Below are 24,425 nucleotides of genomic sequence, written 5' to 3' on the forward strand. Positions count from 1 at the left end.
ACTCCACAAAAGTGTAGAAATTAAAATCATTTTTGAGAACAATAGGAGGCCTGAGCTAATTCAAATATCTCTGGTTCCCAAGTCAGGGACTACAAAAAGGTTTACTTAGGAAGAGCAAACTGGTGCAATTCACTAAGCAGGTATGAGGATAATTTAGAAAAAATGAAATGTTCCTTTTTTTCACATTTACTAGCTTAAACTTTATAACTATTATTTTTTGAGGAATAAAATGATATGTTCAAAAAGTAGAGAATGTTGATCAAATTTTCAGAGGGCTTTAGAGAAGAGGAGAAGTTAAAAACAAGAAAGTTGGGAAGAAGATGGCAAGATGGAATTTTAGAGGTTTAAGGAGGTCTGTGCCAATGACACTGAAGAGAAAAAGCTTTTCGTAAGAAGATTTGATCTGAATATTTACAACCAATTAGATTAGTGATTGAGTGGGGATATACAAGTAACAGTAAGTAATCAATGATGTCTGTAATGTTGGAGATCGGAAAGGTCTGTGGCTTTCTCAGTAATGATGAAGACACTGAGCAAGCATGAAATCTTAAAGAAAATAAGCAATCTGCTTTTGCTAGACTTAATTTTAATTGACAGAACATGAACTCCTCAATAACAATTTCACATAAAACTGATTTTTAAACTCTATCTGCTTTTACCTTGGGCTGCTTTCTGACTTTTCATATTTTAAATTATGATTTAAAAAAATAAAGGGAAAAAATCTTTGTTGAATTTCTCTGCCATATGGGAATTTTTAAAAACAGTTGGAAGTTTCTCTGGCGTGGCCTTCCATCGGTTCATTTGGCCTTCTATAAATAACCAAGTAAGCACACTGAGGCGTACAGCGGATGGAGACACCGTCTTCACCATTTCTCCAGAAAATGATATACCTTCTGGAGTTTTGTTGGTTAGTTATTAGCAGAAACCAGATGGAGAATTATACTGTCTCCCCAGGACACTAATAGAAACAAGTTCTGGGATTTGTCTCTTTGAGTTTTTCCTGCTGAAATATGTTCTAACACAACCTTCAGGACTGAAATTATCCTGACATTTCAGTATAAAACAGCCAATATGCACTACCAGCTTTAATGTAATTAGGTAAAACCTACCTTAATTACTGTATTTAAGCTTTATATTCTTTGCATTATGCTACACAACCAAACTGCCTGGAATGCCAAGGCCATTACATGAATCAGACTAAGGTTGAAATTCAGCCTGCCAGTCTTTTACTAGAAGGAGGCTTCCAATTTTGACCTTTGCAATGCATGAGCAGCTAAAACAGATAATAAGGCATGCAGGTTAAAAATAAACAAATAATAAGTTGCATAGTGGTGATATTTTAAAATTGGGACATATTTTCCCTTGTCTTTTTCATTTCCCTAAAGAAAGAGTGTACCAGATTCTCAGAATACAAATAACTGTTGAACATATAAAAAACTGTGTAAGTTATCATACAGTTTTCCTCTGAGACATAAACATTATTACTATTGTAAATATTCTTTTAATTTTCAAATGAATACTTTATTTCACTAAGATAATCTAATAACCCTTGAATTTAAAACATTAAGTATCCAAGTAGCTACATTTTCAATAGGAAAAAGCTAGTTTATATATAGCTAGGTAGTGTAATATGCATACAGTCTCACATTTAATTATCTGCTATAAAATAACTTTTCTTTGATATATTTTGGCGAAGAAAACAGTACAAATGATCCTGAAGACTCTGCAGATACCATAAGACATTATCAGAGTTCCAGGAGACACTTTGAAGAGAAAAAAAGCAGATCGTCATCTTTCATCTCCTCCATTGATGATGAACAAAAGCCGCTCTTCTCAGGAATAGTAGATTCTTCTCCAGGAATAGGGAAAGCATCTGGGCTCGATTTTGAAGAAACAGTGCCCACCTCAGGAAGAATGCACATAGATAAAAGAAGTCACTCTTGCAAAGGTAATTCAGAGTTAGACATCAGGTGGTCTCTCTTCAGTGCTAATCACAAAATGATGACTTTTTACAAATTAAGAACTGTACTGACACATGTTAATCGAATCGTTTTCAACTTCATGAAATGTTCACGAAGCGTTCAGATTTCAGATTATCTATGAAGTGTTTGCGCTATTCTAAAACAAGCGGTAATTATTCCCAAATACTTATAGCGTGAGAGGTTTTTGTGACCAACCAGACTTAATATAATGTCAAGTAGAAAACTATGGGAAAGTCTGTTGTAGTAATTTCAATGGGGAGAGAGGATCAATGAATATTTTAAGACAGCTAATCAATTGGTTCATTATATGTATCTTCTGTACCCAATTCTCACCCCCAACCCTATAATATTATAGTATGAAAGGCCAATGCAATCACACTATAATACATGCCAAACAAAATCTAATTTTACAGAAAATATGAGAAAGAGTGGAGAAATGCCCTGAAATAAACTCTGATCTTTATTTTATTTTTATTTTTATTTCCAAAAGGAATACCCAAATGTACAGATTTTGTTGTAGAAAATGTGCACGATTTGGGTAATAATGCTTGATTAGTAGATACAGATTTCATGCTAAAAAATGAGAAATTCAGGAAAATTTAAAGAACTCTTACATGGAAGAACAACTATTTTAGCATATCAGAGGCGAGATCTTTAGATCTAGCTAGTAAGTCGTACCAGTAATGACTGCTTGGGTTCCAAGTGCAGCTCTGCCACTTGCTCCCTTTATGTCTTTGGGTAAATGATTTGACCAAACCCACCAAGACTCAGCTTATGCATCTTTAAAAGAGGAATAATATTATCTAACCAACGAGGTTATAGTTATTAAGATAACATGTAAATTACTTTTTCTGAAATAAAATCTTCAACTGTTAGTCTTTTCTCACAGGTTTTATTTTTTAAGTTTTAATAATTTGTATATCCTTGGATGTATAAAAATATAAAGTTTAGGAAGGCATAACAAAGCATCAAAAGAATATTAAAAAAAGGAAAAATAGGATGTCCTAGGCCTGGTAGGATAGCAAAATTAGTACATTAGTACAGAGTAAGTAAATATTACTTATCATCATTATTCCAAAGTACCATATTCAGCCACAAAGCTTTTATTAAATCTAGGATACTTAGGCTTTATATTTTTCCAGAGTTGCTATCCCTATCATGTAACATCCACTTTTTTCATGACCCCACACTGAAGTAAGCTAAGAATATATGCAAGTGTTCTCTGGACAATCTAAAATCTTGATGAAGTGAGTGAAAATAGTACCTCATTTATCACAATGGAAGAATGGAATATTAAATGTGATTACCAAATGTCCCATTTTAGTTATTTATGAAAATGGATTCTGGGAAGTGCTAAAAATAGATACAAGTTGTATCATGGAAGTCACGAGTTCTGAAGAGCTTGCTGAACCATCTCTACCATCTCCAAAGATCAACATAATGTAAACCTAATAAAAATGCCTGTTGTTTTCCTCTTGAGTTTTAGAGTCTCAAGTGGCACATTATTAAACATATAATTTGGGGATTTTCTGACTTTATAATGACTCTCACTGACAATGAATTCTCATGCCCTTCCTCATATACTTTTCTTTGCTACGCCTTCCAATTATCTTTAATTGGACATATACACAAAAAACAATATTCTAACAAATTTAATATCTACATATTCTAATTGTTAAAAATTTACGGGGCAATCCCTATTCAAATAATTATCTTGAAAATGTATAGCTAAATATGCATGTCAATTGAATTGATGTCATATAGTTTCAATCAGTGTGACACATGGTTAGCCTGGCTAATTAATATCTTTAATCAATGGGGAATTCTAAAACTTCATTCACTGCAAATTTCATTCCCTAATGATTTTTAAGATGACATACTGCATTAATACGTAACATGTGACTTGTCGCTGCTGCAGTTCAAACTACTAAACCTCTGCAAATTTTAGTTCCACCACCAATAGGAAATTTCACTCACTCATATTCCTAACTTTTGTGATGCTGTATCCAACAGAGGAGCACATTTAGGCAAAACTAAAATGAAAAGAGAACAAATTAAATGGACTCTGTTCCTACTAATATTGAGGCCAAAAGTTGACTCTAGGAAAATTGTCTACTCAGAGCAAAGTGAAAGTTTACTTTCTGTTCATCCATTTCCAGAAATGTGTCTTGCAACTATAGCAACATTTTCCAAGGCAACCAAGTGCAGATTCTTTCCAAGCTATATTTAGAAAGTGTCTACAAGGATGTTCATTTGATTACGACCACTAACCAGAATTTCCCCTTTGAACTCCTCATTTTTTATACTGCTGTTAAAACAAGCTAATTACGTATCTTCAGATTTTAATTAAAGAGTAAATTATAATCAAGAAAGCCTCTAAGATATACATTTCATTCATTTCTGATAAGGTAATTATTTTTTCTTGAGCCCTGAAGAAAAAATATAATCCTCCGTAATTTATTGCATGCGATTCACCATTGTCATTTAAAAACCAATTTATTATATATGATTTGGAAAGAAGAGAGCTGTTAAACATAGGCAGAAATTCTGTAAGCTTTCTTGGCTCAAAACGTTCGTGAGCATAACATGTAACTTCAGTCTTATCATTCTTGCCTTCTCGAAAGGAAGATTCCTACATTAACTGGCTAGCAGCAGACTAGACAGAGACAAGCATCAGCATCACCAGACCATTTATATAGGTATTCTGGAAGTTTGCTTAGCATTACTGGCCCAATCTTCAAAATCCAGTTTGCTAAGATATTATTGTTTTGCATTTTAAATAGGTTCAAATGTCTGTGAATAACAAATCATAGTTCTCAGTGAAGATCTGCAATAAGTGACTTAAAACCCCAGCAGTATCTTTTTTGCTTCACTTATATTTTGCCATGTTTCATAAAATATCAAAAGAAATGATAAACTGCCACTTTAAATAACAACGAACCCAGGATCCCTATAGTAACAAAGCCGTAGTCAGGAAGAGTCTTTCTGGAATTCATAGCAAGCCCTCTGAGGTCTGTTAGCCATTTCTGCAGAAGAAGGAACTCTGATCCTATATTTTTCTAATGTTGACTTTGGATATGCTAATTCCTTTGTCAAGCCTCACACTGTTGAGGCAGAAATTATAGGCATCTCATTTGAGAAATTTCTGTATATTCAATGATAAAAGATAATGAGTGAGAGGAAAACCATGAAGAAAGAATACAGACATGTCTGTCTTCTACTTGGAGAAAGGGGATACATTTAAACTACCCTTAGAGAAACTGCAAGAAAGGAAAGAGCTTTGAGAAGTCCAATGGTTTTGTTTCCTATTTCTAAAATCATAGCTAATCCTGCCCAATTCAGTTACTTTCTATCCAATTTTTTTAATAGCCAAGAATTCCATAACTTTACATGATAACTTTTCTCAGTGTTTAATCATAGATACTTGTCAAGTTTTTTTAAGTCTTTCTATCAAACCAAAATCACTTTCTGTAATTCAAGTCTCTTTCTATGCGAAAATGAATACCAGCTTTAGATAGTCCTTCCTTCCTACTAGCCCTCCCAGTGAAGAAAATGTTTCTCCTTCATCTCCAAAGTCAATTCCCAGCTCCAGTCTATTTTTTCATAAGTTTTATTTTCCAAACTGTTAATCATTCTTAGAGGTTAAAAGAGCAGCAAAACATCTAAAATATAGACAAAAATAAGAGGGAAAGGACATATTTGCCCCCAAATATTGACAGCTTAAAATATAGATTGTAGGAGAAACAGGAAATTAAAAGAAGTTCAGAAAAATGGATCTCTGTATGAAAAGTGATCACAACCCTGCTAGACTGAATTCTTCAAGTTCAGGGTCTATGGTCTCCTTTGTCTTTAGTTCCTCCATATTTACCAAGTTATCTGGCCCATAATAGATACTTAGAACATTTTAAATAGTAAACTTGAACAAATAGTTTATCTTAAAGTAGAGTAACATAGCAATATTTAAAATAAAGAGCCACAGGAAAACATACTAGAAAGCAATATAATTATGGTAAAGGGCAGCACAGAAGCAGCTACAAGAAAACATAAAAACATGAAACAGTAGCTGGCGACGAGGGGACGTGTAAGATTCTTCCCAGTTTTCATGGCTTATGGCTTCTTGGCTCTATTTGAATTGGGTTGGCCAAAGGGAATCACCCTGAAGGTCAGCACTTCTCTAAGGCTCTCTTCTTGGGCCCACTCTAAGTCATAACATATGCAAGTTATCCTGTGGGAAAGAGCCCTAAAAATCTTAAACCCTAGATAATTTGGTGCAAACAAAATAGACTCATTGCTCTCTAATCAGTTTTGGTTCTGCTGTGCTTATCTTCTCCTAGCACAAACAGAAAAAAAAAAAAAATCCTAATCAATACTCAGCACCTGCTACATGTTTTTGTTCACATGGAAAAGGATATGGGAGGTAGCGCCAGCAGGGTGAAAGTGGGACCCTGCTACCAATTGGCCGTGGCCCCTGGACACATCACTGAATACTTTTGGTTCTCTGCCTCTCAGATTATACTCCGATCCCTTTCCAGCTTGTCTTGTGGATATCTGTGTGTTATTGTCACAAAGGGGCACCTAAGAGGGTTGACATCCATCTCACTATTTTCCACAGACATCACTGACATGCGAAGCTGGGAACGAGAAAATGCACATCCCCAGCCTGAAGACTCCAGTCCATCCGCACTTCAGCGAGCTGCCTGGGGTATCTCTGAAACCGAAAGTGACCTCACCTACGGGGAAGTGGAACAAAGATTAGATCTGCTCCAGGAACAACTTAACAGGTATAAGCAGTGACAGGGTAAAAGGAGAACATAACCGAAACCCTTACATGGGTCCAGTTCTACTCTTTACAAATGGAAAATTTTCCTTGCCATGATCTCATAATTTCCTTATACATTTACTAGTTTAAAATAAGACTAGAAGTTGACAGAATAATGTGTGTCGAAAGGAGCATTTATTTAGAACACTTCATACTTCTGGCAGCATAAATCCTATTTTTTTCTTTGTTTGTCATCCAGTTAGTATTTCACCAGCACTGGCTACCTTAGAAAACCCCCTCCCCCCCAAAAATAATTCTTAATTAATTTGTTAACTAACACCCTTTCTCTTTTAATCCTCCTTTTACACTTATTCGGATGTTCCTGATAGCTTAGTTATGTGTTAGGGCATTTAAAAAATACTAACAAAGACATTTAGACTTTTAGTTATTCAGTCAGGTTGTCAAAAAATGTAATTGAATTGAAAGTCTCACACACAGAGTTTCTTGTTTCCTTCACCTTTGATCTAAATCACTAAACATGATAAATAAATCTTAGTTTAGGGAGGAGGCAATCTCTTCCCCTAAGTCTGCATGGTTTCCTTAAAATTAAAGTGGTCAAAAGGATTGAAAAGAATATATGAGTGAGTATGACACAGCTGTTTTAATTGGGTTTCATTTGGGAATTTGTCTTGATCCAATAGTAGCCTTTTAGCTCACCACCAGGCAAGATATTCCAGTAGTCTCAGACAGAAAACTGCACTGACTAAATTCAAATGCTCTAATCACAAGATTTATTAAATCAATTTAAAACACAAGTGATAGAAGAGGGAAACCATATGGGGCAATTAACACATTTTGAATACGCGCAAGCATGGTAAAAGGATTGCACTACCCCAATTCTGACTTACACAATGTTCATGCATTTGCCATAGTGTAATGAAGTTACCAAGACCAGAGTTGAGGTTTGCAGGCCTGCAGACCAAAATAATCTCCTGTGCCAGTGGCACACACTTGCTCCATAACAAGGATACAAGGTATAGTATACCTGACCTCAGCAGGGCTTTCCAACTAGCCAGCTCAACAGTCATGTGTTTCATCAGCCTTTCGTAGGTACAGCACATGTGGAGTCAGAATGCAATGATACTGGTATCACCAATGGGTGACCATATTTTGGGATGACAGTTGTTTACCTAGAGGTGACATGAGAATAATTTGTTCTTTCCATCTCTATGTATAAGCAACACTCTTGTTTGTTACATATTTCTATCATTGATATGCCTGGCAGGTTACTAGCATGCTATTTAATATATCTTATGAATTCTGCCATGTTTAGCAAGCTACTTGCTTACTCATCTGTACTTAACACATATCTGAGTTTTGCCTATATCACATAAACTACTGATTTATTCACTATCTATGCTTAAAATTTTTTGTGCATTTTGTCCATGCCGTTTATTGTTGAACACACAAGTGAATGAATGAATGACAGAAGCAGCAGTGATTTATTTAGCACAATCCTATCACTGTACTTGCAATTGGTAAGCATAGGAAAAGGTCTTAAGTCTGCTACTTAATGATTTACAGGATTACCGGGTCAAAACATTTAAATTTCTCTCCATTTCCTACTTTGACTTATACCTACCTGTTATGCTACTGTAAGGACTAAAATAATGTAAATGGGAACTACATGTACTATACAAAATGGAAGATGATTTACTTGCAGATAGGTAAAATTTGATTAGCAAGGAACTTCGCTTCTATTATTGGTGTTCATTTGAGTATATTCTCTTACTCTACATATAATTCCTGGCTTGGACCTTTCATCAGAACTAAAATTGAGATTTTTAGCGTCACCTGGTTGCTCTGTCATGGGTGCCAATCATTGCTGCTAGGATAAGTCAATGATTGCTTAAAACATTTGTTCTAAGGGCACATTTATCTATGATCTATTTGGTGTGCAATCACCCAGCAGCAATAAAAATTGTTATTGCTATTTTATTACGTTAGTATATTATTATTACTGTATAAAACTTTTCCACAAAATGCAATTAAATCTCTTTCAACGTGTTCCCGATATCGGTATGTGTTTCCTGGATATGTTTTGAATTGCTGCTGTGAAAGTAGTCAAAATCAAAACGGAGTCATTAATGTTAGAAAATCCCTGACAAATACAGCTGGGGAAGGCCAGGAAGAGAGGGGTGTATGCCTGATAACAAAAACTATCACAAAGACTCTATAAGATCCACAACCTTGCACAGTGGCCACTACAACCTAACACAAAAAATACTTCTGCAAGGACATCTGACCAGCAGCTGTCTGTCCAATCTCGGACCAGCGTCACCCTTGTTATTGATCTTTGTAGCCAAAGATAATCATTTCAAAACAATTATGTAGTCCTCCTCATTTTTCCTTTAAAAATCTCCATCTTTACTTCTCAGAATGAGCACATACTTTACTATGGCATGGATATTCCCATTGTGCTGCATATTCCCATATAAATATCTTTTCCTTTTAGAGTGCCGCCGTTCATTATTTAGGATGACACTACCACCAATACTACATCTCCTTTGACATTTGTTTCTAATTACCTCTGATATTTTCACAAACTTTTTTTTTTTGCTTGTTTGGGATTTAAAATCCAAAATACTACATTTTTACTCCACTGCCATTTCTAACAACCTTTCACCTCCACTTTATTCTAGAAGTTAAATTTATACAAAATGTTTGAAGGGGGCAGCTCAACTCAGACTTCTACTTTGCAGAGCGAGAATCCCAGGACACTTTCTAGAGCTGAGTCTACCCTGTTTAGCTTCGGCATTTGTTCAAATGTAGAACTGTGGATTCCTACACCATTTGTCTCATTCAAATACACATATTAAATACAAAAGACGATAAAAACAAATAAAATGGTCTATCTTGAGTGGTTCTTGCTACCACTTCTTTTCTGCTTTAATGACTGATTAACCTATCGATAGGGTTAAAGGTTTACATAAGAAATGTTATTCTATATGTATATATTATGCCTGCAGATATACCTATTTAAGTAAATCATTAAGACATGATCCTAGACCAGTGCTTCTCAAATTTCAATGTGTATTTGAATCACTTGGAGGTCTTATTAAAATGCAGATTCAAGTTAATAGGTCTAATTGGCAGAGATTCCACATTCTAACAAGCTCCCAGCAATGTCCAGTGTTGCTGATATAAAGACCACACTTTGGCCAGGCACGGTGGCTCACACATGTAATCCCAGCACTTTGAAAGGCCGAGGCGGGTGGATCACTAGGTCAGGAGTTTGAGACCAGCCTGGCCAAGATGGTGAAACCCCCATCTCTACTAAAAACACAAAAATTAGCCGGCCGTGGTGGCAGGTGCCTGTAATCCCAGCTACTCAGGAGGCTGAGGCAGAGAATTACTTGAACCTGGGAGGCAGAGGTTGCAGTGAGCCAAGATCACACTACTGCACTCCAGCTGGGCAACAGAGCAAGACTCCATCCAAAACACACACACACACACACACACACACACACTTTGAGTAGGGAAACCCTAGAAAATGTAAAAATTGTTAGTAATGACTCCTTCCATTGCACACAGAGCAGTTTATCTGCATGCCTCTAATATGGCATTGAGCAATTGCTTTGCCTAGCGTTGTGGTTATTTATGCGCCTCCTTCATTTGTCCTTCCTAAGTACTTAGTTTCTGTTAGCACTGTTAAACCAGATTTCATATTTATTCATTATCATGTTGTTCCCTCACCTTGCTACCTAACATTGTACCTGGTACATTGTGGGTCTCTGAGTGAATGAATAAAAATATTCACTTTACACAGTTTTGTAACTATGCTGACAGAAGAAAAAGTTCTAAAACTATGTTATTTTCTGTTTTAAATACCAAGCTGGATTTATTTTAAATTCTTTGTAATTCCTCCTGAGTAAAGCAGGCTATTTAGTCTCATATAAGAGTCCGCTTTTTCTTTTTCTTTTTTTTAGATAGGGTCTGGCTCTGTCCTCTGTCACCCAGGCTAGAGTGCAGTGGTGCGATCTCCCAGGCTCAAGCCTTCCTCCCACCTCAGCCTCCTGAGTAGCTGGGACCACAGGTGCACACCACCACACCTGGCTAATTTTTGTAGTTTTTTGTAGAGATAGGGTTTTGCCATGCTTCCCAGGGTGGTCTCAAACTCCTGAGGTCAAGTGATCCACCCATCTTGGCATCTCAAAGTGCTGGGATTACAGGCATGAGCCATCGTGCCTGGCCCAAGAGTCCATTCTTATTAACAGACCCTTGTCATAAAACACTGAAATACAATCCTATGCATATTAAAAATCCTATCAGCAAACTGCTGCCCTTTGTTGGACTACCCAAGATATCTAACAACTAGTTAATAAAACAAAATTAAATATTCAGAATTACTGCAGAAAGGAAGACTGCCATCTGGCCAGAGTCTCAGTGATGTCTCAGAAATATTCCGCTGAGAAGAAGAACATTTATAGAAGTTTGGAGTCTGGGTATTTCAAAGTGGGGAGCTCACTGGAATTGGGTAAAGTCTATGATATACTTCAGGATTGATGGACACAGTAAGTTGAGGATCTTGAAGCAAGTCTTGATAAAGTTTGTCTGATTAAAAAAGTATTTGTTGAGATGAACCGATACTGTCTCTAATAAGGTGATTTATAGAAATTTCCTGAAGTAGCAAAGTTATTTATTAGTGTAGTCTTATTTTTCTCAAAGTTTTCCTGGAACAAACAACAATGTCATGTTGACAGAGGTGGGCTATGCTCTTTTCTAAGTTATACTGACACAGTCTCTGTCCTCACCCTGCACCAGCCACTTTACCTGCACATGAGCTGTCATGTGCCTGAGTCCCACTCATGGCAGTGGGCTGCAATTACTGGACGTATGGATGCTGAAGCCTCGCCTTCCAATAGATTTTTTCCTCATAGACACTATTCAAGTAGGTAGAATCCATGATAAAGAGATTTTATTTCTCAGAGACAGCTGCTGTTTGGCAAAGGATTTATATGACAAAAACATCACCATAATTTTTGACTCACTTTTGGATCTTGAATCTCCCTTATTGATGCAGTTCTTCTTCCAGTCTTTCCCCCAAATCCTTTTACATTCAATGTAACAAACGTTGTGTAAGCCAATCACAACTAAATGCTGTTAGTAATGGAATACGTTTGTACAGAAATATTTATGATGAATCTGAATGTATAATTTGCTTTGGAGACTCAGAGAAGAAAGTAATTCTGAATGGGGTAAATAAGGAAAGATTTTTGGGTACAGATAAGTGAAATGAAAGAATGTGTATAACACATATTCCTTAAGGAAATATGTATAACACATAACAGTGAAATAATGGGTCTGCTTAGTTTAGTTGGAAGCATACAAACTAGATCAGACCATCAGGTATCAAAAGTAGATAAATAAACCAGTTGGTAACTCAATTTTTCCCCTTTTCAGTGTGTGGTTTTGACATTTGAAAAAATGACATTTGCAAAGTCATGTATAATTCATAGCTATTAGTTTAGAAGACACAAAGCTATATGGCTATATTTACTAACTATAGAAAAACTGTAAAAATAATGCATTATTGTGATTCTTAGAAGGAAGATTTGGAGTGTTAATATCAAAAACTAATATATATATATATATATTTTTTTTTTTCTCATGTTTTCCAGGTTCTCTATCAAATCAAAAGCCAATTTCTACTTTGAATTCTACAAATACAGCATGAATTTAATTGGGCAAAATTAATGCTATGATTTTACATTTTTTTGTTTTATTTCCATTCTTTATTCAGAGTCAAAACAGCATAAATAAGTGGAGTTACAAGAATTTTCTAAAGAGGCGTATGGTCCAAATTTTCTGTTCTTGTGTCCACAAAATTTCCTTTGTATTTAATGCTGTTGCTAACACATGCAAAGGAAGAGAATCTGACCAATTATATTTTGCTATTTTCCCTTAAATTTTAATTTAAAATGAGAATGAAATTAACAGGCCAGTTGGCTACTTGTGAGCTTTGGGGAAAAAATAGACTGGTATTTTGCAGGCCAGATGGGTCAATTAGAAGTAACTGAAGTCAAATTTGGTCAACTTCTTACATATGAAAGGCCATGACATATTTAGAGAGAAAAAGAATTTAACATTAAGCAGCATTAAACATTAAAGAAAGAATACAATGAATAATATACAATACTTAAAATGAATAGGAAAGAGGTAAGGTTAAAAAGCATTAATATAAATATAAAAACACATGAGAAATTATCCTGGAATGCTACAGTTATGAAAGAAATGTGCTACGAAACTATTTTTTAAGAGCAAATAAAATGTTCACAAGAAACTGAGTAAAACCTAATTAAAAAGCAAAGACAATTACTGATCAAAAATAAATTATCAGTGTGTTTTACATTTTGAAATCAATGAAGGTTAGTAAACATGTAGTCTATTTTGTTCATCTGATTTTCTGTTAACTCTTAATATGGACAGGAAAGTAGAGTCTTTATCAGAATCATTAGTGAGACATACACAAGAAAGTATCCGTCAGGAAAGAATAGAGATTCTGTGCTCCCTCTCCTGTCCTTCTTGTTTAAAGCAAGGCCATAATTGTTTGTTGGTAGTGCTGAAATTTTTTTAAATGCTCTTGAAATTCTGGACTATTTTAGGACTGTCTTTTCCTACTTCTATCTGTTCTGCAGGCTTGAATCCCAAATGACCACTGACATCCAGACCATCCTACAGTTGCTGCAGAAACAAACCACTGTGGTCCCCCCAGCCTACAGTATGGTAACAGCAGGAGCAGAATATCAGAGACCCATCATCCGGCTGATGAGAACCAGTCAACCGGCAGCATCCATCAAAACTGACCGAAGTTTCAGCCCTTCCTCACAAGTGAGTGTGGATACCATCCAACCAAGTGTGTCTCTCAATGTGTGTTTCCAGGGGTCACCTAAATCAGAATCACTTGGGGTGCTGTGGAAAAGAGAGATTTCTGTCCCTAGCTCTGTTTCTACGCAATTAGCATTTCTGGAAATGGGCCCTGTAATCTGCATTTTAAACAAGCCCACGCTGATTTTTGTGTTCATTTAAAGTTTGAGAACAATGAAGCTAGAATAATTATTTTAAACATTAGCATTTTTTTTAAAGGAAAACCTTTCTTCCAGAATCAACCTGCTTAAATTTATATGTGGTAGAGCTTTGCAGTCTAAGGAATAGTCTTCCTGGCTCCAAAAAGGGCTTAGAGAAAAATCTGGGTCCAAAAAGAGCTTCAAAGAAAAATCCGTAATTTTCTACAGTGCCAAAGGCTGGGCGAGGTCTCAGGAAGGAAGGGGAGGAGAAATAGTAGGCTGGCCAGATTAGACCTGAGGTTCAAATGCCATCAGACTAGTAATATCTTCTGTACTCCACCCATCACCAGAGATCTCTAAATTGTTTTCACTTGGATGATAAACATGGTAAGAAAAGCAATTTAAAGTTCTTTATCCTACTTCTGAAGCCCTCAAAGGGGGTCTTTGAATTATGTTAATACGAGTAGTCTAGCTTTCCTTCTAATTCTGTCTTGGGAATTAGTCTTAATTAAACATTATGGTGAAATTGGACCTAAGAACAATGATTTAAATAAAGATTTGTAGAACAATCTCGTAAAACTTTTTTAGATGTTTGGGAATTTAATTTAAGATGTTCTGGAAAATGAAACTACACTAATAAAAGAAGGTAGTATGCCAGAAGGAAAATAATGCAATACTTCTAAAAATCTGAAAGTAGAAATCAATTTAACTAGTTTTGAATGACCGGGAAACATGTAAAACCATCTATTTTGTTATTTGTTTTCAGTAGGTTTAGGTAATATTATCTGACTAGGGATGACTGATTTTATTTCCCATCTTTTCTTTCCTCCTTATACCCTCTTATTCATCAAGTGATGCCTTTCCTCATCTCAATTTTGTCTTAAATTTTGAATTTAATTCATCTGGAAAACTCAATGTAAAGTAATACATTTTTAATTTGATTTTTAAAATCTGGTTCCAGGGTTAAATAAAAGTTCTTGGAATGGTTGGTTAGGATTATCTATACTGATAACCAATCTCCAATGTCTTGACTCCTTTTGGGAGGGAAATGTTGGCTAATATCACTAATCAAATACAGATTAGTGAGAAAAAAACGCTTCAGTTTTTATTAGTGTAATTTTCAATGACTATCAATGTGAATTATAAAAACTTGTTTTGTTCTTTTTCCATCAGTGTCCTGAATTTCTAGACCTTGAAAAATCTAAACTTAAATCCAAAGAATCCCTTTCAAGTGGGGTGCATCTGAACACAGCTTCAGAAGACAACTTGACTTCACTTTTAAAACAAGACAGTGATCTGTCTTTAGAGCTTCACCTGCGGCAAAGAAAAACTTACCTTCATCCAATTAGGCATCCTTCTTTGCCAGATTCATCCCTAAGCACTGTAGGAATCTTGGGTCTTCATAGGCATGTTTCTGATCCTGGTCTTCCAGGGAAATAATCATTTTGTACTATTTACTCCACATACAATGTAAGTGCTTTTAATGGCTGTTTTCCTTTTTCTATTTAAATCCTCTCTACTTGACTCAGGGGCTAACAAGGTACCATTATATGCAAAAGTACTGTATATTTTCCTAAATTGAAGCTTGTAAGGTAAAATTGAGCAGTTAGGATGTAAATATATGTAAGAACTTTTGGTTCCAAATGTTAAAACTGCCAGCATCTCACGGCACCTTATTTTTTATTTTTATTTTTTAAATCACATGCATGTTAGGAAACTCCAATTTCTCTTGCATGGAGACTCCTATTTACTGCTTTTACTAAACCAGTACTTTGTTATGAAAATGCCTTCCATGCAAATAAGAAACCAAGGGATAAAACTGTTCATGGATGCAACTCAGATTCAGATGATCCTCAACTCATGGGAATTCCAGGGGGATAAAGGAAACTTAGTCACTTTTACAAACAGATTCAGGTCCTTCTGTATCAAGATGTTTAAAGTTAATTACATTCATTCCTCCACACTGGAAGAGAAAATACAAAATTTGAGTTATAAACCTCTGACAGTATAGGAAGCCATATCCAAAAACTAAATGTAGGGCAACATTAATGAGAACAAAGGTCTTTCTATTTAAAATTATATCACTAATTGCATTTACAAACCATCTAAAGTATTTTCCACTGGCACATTTCCTAGAAGGCTTAAAAACAAATTTCTCTCATTTTGCTTTTTTTTTTTTTTTTTTTTTTTTTTGGGGGGGGGGGGAGGGTGGGTGTGGTCTCCTTAAGAACTGCTAAACTGTGATCAACACAAACTGATATCCACAGCTTCTTGTGATTCACATTTTAAAGCAATCCTGAATTTGACCGAAATAGTACACATACAGCCTGAGAAACATGGCAAAACCCCATCTCCACAACAAAATGTTTAAAAATTAGCAGGGTGTGGTAATTCACACCTGTAATCCCAGCTACTTGAGAGGCTGAGGTGGGAGGATGGGTTGAGCTTGGGAGGTCAAGTGTGCAGTGGGCCTTGATCACACCACTGCACTCCTGCCTGACAATACAGTAAGACCCTATCTCAAAAAACAAAAAATAGTAAACACAGTTTTCAAAGAATGTGCAATTTCAGTGCATTTGCATGGCAAAACTAGTTTCCATTAAGTATATGTTATTCCATGTCTAATTCCAGCTGTGGGAAAGCAATGGGCCTAGAAAGAAAATGCATATACCAGCAGTAAAATTTCAGTTGTGTTTAGTTATTCCAACACTTTGCCCATTGAAAATTAAATAAAAATCTGTTATGCATGGATTGGAATGAATATATATTGACCTCAGAATATCAGAACATACAATGAAATATATCTTTCAATTAAAATATCTTCAACTGTTAGATTTTTTGTGGGGGGCATATGTAGCTCATAAAATTGGTGTAAAGAAAAAAGTTGCAATTTAAGATTCTGATCAGTCAAGTTATAGTTAAGAAATGTTATTTTTCAATTCAATTACAACTTTACAATTATGAACTCTGATCCATTATATCTTTTCTTGCTGAACAAAAATATTGAAATTTATTGAAAGTTTCTTAGTCCATTAAGAACATTTTATCAGTGCACATTACTAAATGGGTTAATTTCTATCCCTTCGGGATATTCAAACTTTGACACTGATCTGTTAATCAGCTTCAAATGCAAGCTATTTAAATTTACTAAAACTATTGCACTATTTTAAAAATGTGATTCAAGTGACCTTAGATTGCCCCCTATATAATATTAAATGGTCACATAAATTGGTAATCCATGTGGAAGGCAATCTATAAGCAAAAGCATGTTCTTATTCCTGCTTAATTTTTGAAAACCCAAAACACAAATGTTCAAGTGCATTATTCAAAATGACCAGTCAATTCGAACATAAACTATTATACAAAAGTGTAATAATTATAACCAGCTTCCCAAATCATTTGTTGTTATGCAGATACAAACTTAGGGGCTAACTGATGCTTTCACTTCCTCACTCAACAAACATTCAATGGGCACCTAGCAGGGAAGAGAAAGTCCCATAAATGGCTAACTCTGATTCAGAGGACTATTTTGGGATTTTATTTCCATATTGGGACACATTTTTGCAGCTGCAACAAATTTCATAAGGATTGCCGGCCTAAGTTCAGGAACAGTCAGAATGAATTCACCAGAGAATGTTCATTTGTAGGGAGAGAGGATTTGGCAGGTGAGGAATTGAAATCTGATTGATAGTGAATGCCTCAGCTGCAACATTTGGTATGACATGCATAAAATCCAACCTCCCACATAAAACTTGTTTATATTTATGAAAACTGAGCATGAAGAAATAGGAAGATGGGGAATGGTGTGCAAGCATCCAGTTTATTTAAATTCTAGCACAACAGAAACCGTTTTCTTAATTCCTTGACATAATTGCTTATATTAAAATCTTAACCCTCAGAGAGTTGGACAGGATTAGGAAGGTCCCTTCCTACAGGATATTAGCTTAAAAAGAGACTGACAATATAAAGACGTGATTAATTGGGCATAAATGTCAGAAGACTCAATGGCTAAAGTGACTTACAGATGACCAAAGCAATGATCTTGATGTACAAAATTCATCCCTTTCCCCAGCCAAAGATCTAATGCCTAAATGTACCATCATCCCCCCTGTTGGCTATTGCAAAAACAGTGTGACCTCTCCATCTAGGGATCATGCTGAGGGCCAGGTTGAACTGCTGCAGCCAATCATAATTGCACTGTAGCAAATGCTTTCCTTCTAGGTAATTAGAGGCACTAACATAACACCTTCTGCTCTCCTCCTAAAAATAATATTACCTGGTCCCCTGGCCTAAATAAAATGTCATTTAAAATCTAAAGTTTGTTTGGGTCAGATGATCTCCTGCTGTTATTAATTGCTGGGCAAAGAGCTGAAACTTAGACTTATCATTCTCCCCAATAGGGGAGTCACATTCTTTAATTAGTTGAGACAACCCAAGAATAAGAAATGATGAAGCAATGTTCTCATGGGGTTTTTAAATTAATAATCACTCAGTCAACAAACACAGGAAGGCAGGGGCAGATTTGGGACAGAATAGTTTCTTAAGTCCATTATAATATATTGGTCATCAGAGCACAACTATCCTACTCTTCTAGTCAGGAAGTATGGGAAGTAGGTCAGGGCATTTGGGGTCAGGTTTAATATGTTTGTGTAAGAATTGCTTACAAGGTCCTTTTGGAGGTTGAACTTTAGCAATGGTTCCAAAATGACTAGAAAAAAATGTTCTTATCCAAATGTCATTTTAAAACCCCATCATATATTGTCTAAGGATAAAATGTATCACCCATTGGTATATCTAACATTATTATTATTAAATAACAGTATCATTCCTCTAAATGACTTTCATGATTTAAAAAAAAATTCTGTAGATCAGTTATTAGAAATGAATAGCAACATTGACATAACAGAGTGTTTAAATTGCTTATCTATGGCAAAAACCAAAAATAGATAAATATATGTAAATTATTTATCTATAAAAATCAAAAATTTTATAAATTATCAAAAAATCAAGTTATATTTTTACAGTAAAACAAGTATGTTTCTGTCATGTGAGTTCGCAGAGGCACTTGAGGACAGGATGATACAGGACAGTGGTCCTCAAAGAGTCATCCTCCAACCAACACTACTAGCATCACCTGGGGACCTGGCAGAAATGCAGTCTTGGTCTCACCCCAGATCTACTAAATCAGAAAGTTTAGGGGTGGGACCCAGCAATCATCTTTTAACACGCCCTCCCTCATGTGATCCTTACACACACTAACAATTTGAGAATTTACCAATGTAGAAGAGCAAGCATAGATTCTGCATCAGACCAACTTGGGTTCCAATACCAGTTTTTTCATCAATAACTGTGTGACCTTGAGCAAGTTAATTAACCTCACTGAGTCTTTTTCTTGAATCTCTAAAAATAAGACAATGATACCTGTCTCACAGAAGCTTGAGAAAGAAATGAGATAAAATATAGTAAAGGGCCTGGCATATACTAGGTGCTCAAAAAATGCTCAGTTCCTTGTTTCTCATCCAGAAACACGGCATTAAAACAATCAGGAGAACAATTTCCCAAGATTTAGATTTTGCACAATGTGCAGTGTCTCCAACAACATTGCTATTGCCAAGATGAAAGTTTTTGATTCAGAGAAACCTACATGTAGCTATTGTTTTATCTCTCTTAATTGTATTTTGCACTATTAGGTTTATAGCTTTAAAGTAATATTATTTACAATAATAGTGAGAGTATCAATCTCCTTATTATAAACATATCTACTCTGAATCAATGTTACATGCCAAGTATGTGAAAGTAATCTGTCGATCAGTACTACTGGAATGTATTCCCTAAAGGCTGGCTCACTGTGGAAGTCCTTCTTTAGATCTACGATATAGTCCTTAGATGGATATTTGAAAATACATTTACAAAATACAATTTTGAAAGTATATAATTTTCCATTTTTACAGAAAATATAATTTTATAGTTGCAATGGTTCTTTTCAGACCCCTAGACCACTCTCTCATTGCACAGATATGTTACACAGTCTTAAACTGGCTAAGCTCTTGTGTGGATCGATGGAAATGGCAAGGGACTTAATGTGGTAAACCTGAATTCAAATTATACCTTCTCCATTTATTCTTGGGACAAATCCAGAGTAAGCCCCAGTATCCAAAATTATAAAAATGGTGGTAGCATCTAACATATCTTGAAGGGGTGTGTTGAGGATCCTCTGAAATAAGTAAGTAGAAATGCTTTGTAAACCATAAAGCACATTATTCCTTATAGTAAATCTACAAGATTACTTTGTGATGTGTGCATCATCATAAAGATAGTGGAATATGGTGATAGTGCAGTCGCACTACTTAAGGTCTTCTAAAACACTTTCTGTTGCTTTCCTTTACCCAACATGCACATTCATACTGTATAACAAAAACTTATAAAGTCATTTTCACATGCCTCCCAAAGATCTAGTTGCTCAGAGCAGGAGAACGCCAGTGTAGATAGCATCCTTATATTTGTTAAATATTGCCTTTGTCCACCATTCATAAACTTATTTGCATTGCAGTTGTTTTCTAGCTTTGCAATAGCTCATCCCCCTCTCCCTCATTCCTCAAATGTTCTCAAAGTTTTTTCTTGTGGTTCTACTTATGATGTGATGTTAAACCACTTTACAAACTAAAAGGATCGTGTTTTAAATGTAAAGTATTAGGTGTTGTGATTGATCAGTGCCCAAGAGTAGAATAATTCATCACATGCATTTGTGGTACAAACACACTTTGGTGAAATGTCAAATACAGAAAATTAACAGAAAGACATGAATTATTAATAACCAAAAGCATGAAAAGAAATTACCGTGAGGCTGATATATATATAAACTATTAAGTGGAGATTGAGAGATGACTAACAAGAAGTTATTTAAAACATGTTATTACTATGAATACATCAAAACATCTATAGAAATGCAATGTTAAGAACACAACCATACAATCAACTGACAAATTTAATTGCTCTACCATTCATGATCAAACTTTTAAATGAGAATAGCAACATTACAGAAATACTCCCAATAAAATAGTACTTATTATGAGAAGTGGCAATATTAACATCGTTATTCTTGAAAAGCTAATGTCAAAAATTAGATGAATCCCCTAAATTATAGTCACTACACCTGTGACTTCCATTAATTTATATTTTGAAAGATGTAAAATAATTTGGTATACCTGTGGTTTTAAAGCACTATGTTGAACCTCTATCCTTTGTATTTCTTCTTGTGTATTTTAATGTTTTTATATTGAAAGTAATCACAACTGTTAGCATTTCAACTGTATTATTTATACTGACATATATTGTTTGGATATATAAGAAATTCCATAACATTTTCATCATTCTTATTTAGGGGTAAAATTAAAGGATCAGTAATCTTATAATTAACTCCTCCACATAGTCTCCTCAAATGCCCCTATATTTATAATAGCACTGAAATGATATGGCACCTTCCTTCCAAATGTTATATAAGATTAGAAATATTGAGGAATCACTAGTTTTTATCTCCTAGCCACCTAGTGATTTCAATTAAAGGCTCATTACCGCTTTTTAGCTGAAATTTGCGTTTTATAATTTTGATGGTGGGAAAATGTATTACACCAGAATGTATACCAGTTACAGAATAATACATTTCAAAAAAGAATGTGTATAATCACTTGAAAATGTCAGTCATCTAATATAAAGCAGCTCACTTACATCTGGCTAAGTAGTAAGTACCTTGGAATGCTTTAAACAAAATGAAACAACCTACCAAAACACATACTATTTCCTAGTTTTTATGCACATAATGTAGCATGAAATCATAACGCTTTTGAAATATTCTGTGCAGAAATATTTATTTTTTAGTAAATATTTTCTTCAAAGATTGGTATGTGGTATTGACAGTGTAATCTACTTGCACAACTAGTTTTGCAATAAGCTTCTACAGATAACTGTAAATATGTACATTTCCTGTAAAAAATGGTTGCAAATTTTTGGTAGCTAAAAGAAGTGTACAAGTTGTATTGAAAATAGCGTATATATACATAATTTAAGAATGAAGCATATAATTTCTGATCTATTTATACATGAAAAATTCAAGAATTTGTAAAAGAAATTATTTTGGGGAAAAAGAAAGTAAATCTCATTAGCTAAGTAGGATACTTTTACTAGAGAAGCCAACTTTTTCCAACATTTTACTAGGAACAGTACTAGATATAGGCATGGTGGTGCTGATGTTATTTCATGAAATCATATGTAACAGTGCTACAGTTTTATTGAGTTCCATCAGGACACTAGTAAGATAGAGTGGCAAAAAGCATTAAATCTAAAATTAAAGAAATACAATATTTCACCTATTATTGCCTGTTAAGACCACAACTATGATTGACTAAAACATTTATTGTTTACTTAAAATTTCTGATGGATAAACAGGCTTTAACTTATGTGCAAATAAGTTTTTATAACATATGTTTGCTTCATTTTTTAACCAAGAAATGAAAATATCCAGATATTTTCTTTTGTCTGAGTTTCATACTTTCTTAATTCCTCCCCATTTCTTCTCTATTATTTAAGGGGAAAAAACATCAAACTACCTTCAAGAAAACTTGTAAATAAAACGTGTTGGCCATAATGTGGCGTGTAAGCTAAGGACTATTGAGTCTGTTTCATGGCTTAGATTTTCCAACCTTCATCTTAAAGGTTTAAAACACCAAGAGAACATTTCCCTTTGATAAATGAAAAACCAAACACAAATAGCAGAAAAAATTATATTGGTATCTACGACTGAGGCTGATCAGAAAATGAGAATCTAAATATGAAGAAGCTAAATATTTTAGAACTTACCATAAGATAAATTATCTCTTGCCAGAATATAAATCTGAGGGTACCACAGATAGCTATGGGAAATTAAATGTGCATCCAAAAGTTCAGAAAAATCTTAAAATCATTTGAAAATGACTTATAATTTTAAAAAAATGAATGTTTAATAAATATGTTTCTAGGATATTCATACTAGCACTCTTCGGGTTATCCTTCGAAAATTCAACAATTACAGCAAAATGAAATTTGATTCAATAATACAGTCAACTAGAATGCAAATATTTGTATGCATGTATCTGTACATACTTACATTTTTATGGTTAAGGGAAAACACTGGGGTACCTCTCACGATATGTCAGAATTAGGACCTAATCATTCCCAATATAAGTGCCCCTGAATATTGCTATTAAATGATGATCTAGGCCAATTCTCACTCCCTGTAAGCTTTGCAAATTGCCACCATCTCTGATGTTACAGAAGGGGCACATCTGAAAACATAATTAGCACATAGGGAACCAGCTTCCTCCTTCTCTTACTGTATAGCACATCATAGTGATGTAGAAGTGTTGCCAATGTCTACTCACTATTCAGATATATAGAAGCACACCTGAGTCCTGAATACTCGCAAAATAATACACAAAGCTGCATATTACCAAGCTACTTGGATAAAAGGAATGCTGAGTATATAAGACTCTTTCTTTATATGCCACAAAAACGTATTTTTAAAAACAAGTAGAAAGATATGGCAAAAATGATTAAAAGCACAGATTTCCCAGCATTCAAATAATGAGCTGATAGACCAATTTTTCCTAAGTTTCCCAGTGTTTTGCTGGAAAGTAGTTTTATGCTCAGAATTCTAAGTTACAGGGAAAGTTTAATATATGTACTATATGATGACCTCATTCTAGACTTCAAATTACCTGGGCAGTATTCATTTAAAATCCTGTCTGCACTCATAACTTCTAAATATTTACCAGTTCTAAATATTTTAATTTAACCTAATATTATGTATAAACTCTAGACATATTATTGGATGATACTTTAACATTATGTATTTATTCAAATGTGCTTAATTTATTATGTAAATGATTGAATTGCGACCAAAAAAATGGGATCTTCTAACACAAGTTTCAAAGTAATGAAACACCCATGGTTGCATTTTAAAGCTTAGGGAACAGAATATGCCTGCCTGAAAGAAGTCTTGGAATTTACTCATCGGATTTAATTCACCAGATATTAACAGATTTATTTCTATTCATTACCCAGAAGACTATAGAAAAGCAGAAGAAAACATATCATTTAAGAGTCTGTCAAATGTAAAAAGGCAAAGAAGAGCACATTTTTGACAAAGAGTATTTGTTTTTGTCCAGTTTAGTAATGCCATAAGATTACAAGTAAACTTGATGTCTTATATTTTACTTAAAGAAATAATCACAAACTGATTTTTTGTTATTTTTTTAACTCCACAGACTTTAAACTATATTAACAGATTCTACTTTCTTCTAGGATAAATGCCTTTTTTGGAAATAAACATAACTTGACTACATTTTTGTTACTTTTTTCTGGACGCATGCGTAAATAGATCAAATGAGAAATCCTTGAAATTACATTTAAAGTGGACCAAATTAAGATTTCCATAATATTGATTTACCCTTGATGTAATTTAAAATGTGTAAACTGCCACTCAAAATAGAAGTGCAATACCTGACATTTAATCATTTGGCAGTCTTTTAGATATAGGTGAATTACTGCACTGTTATTTGAACTGAAGCATCTCATAATATATAT

The 24,425-nt window shown here is 34.6% G+C and overlaps 1 protein-coding gene across 5 annotated transcripts in view; it reads left to right on the top strand.

Annotated features, from left to right (window-relative positions):
* KCNH7 (potassium voltage-gated channel subfamily H member 7) overlaps positions 1–19,446 on the top strand; it is a 475,718-nt gene extending 456,272 nt beyond the window's left edge. For 4 of the 5 annotated variants that reach the window (XM_050752295.1, XM_050752293.1, XM_050752294.1 and 1 more), the window contains 4 exons: positions 1,697–1,948; positions 6,595–6,763; positions 13,440–13,632; positions 14,982–19,446. In XM_050752295.1, the coding sequence (XP_050608252.1) occupies positions 1,697–1,948; positions 6,595–6,763; positions 13,440–13,632; positions 14,982–15,248 (881 nt within the window). In that variant the 3' untranslated portion in view covers positions 15,249–19,446. The remainder of the gene's footprint in view (positions 1–1,696; positions 1,949–6,594; positions 6,764–13,439; positions 13,633–14,981) is intronic. The other variant, XM_050752296.1, reaches the window with a different exon arrangement.
* The last annotated feature ends 4,979 nt before the right edge of the window (positions 19,447–24,425 follow it).

This window comes from Macaca thibetana, chromosome 12 (genome assembly GCF_024542745.1).
Source record: "Macaca thibetana thibetana isolate TM-01 chromosome 12, ASM2454274v1, whole genome shotgun sequence".
NCBI classification, from domain to species: Eukaryota; Metazoa; Chordata; class Mammalia; order Primates; family Cercopithecidae; genus Macaca; species Macaca thibetana.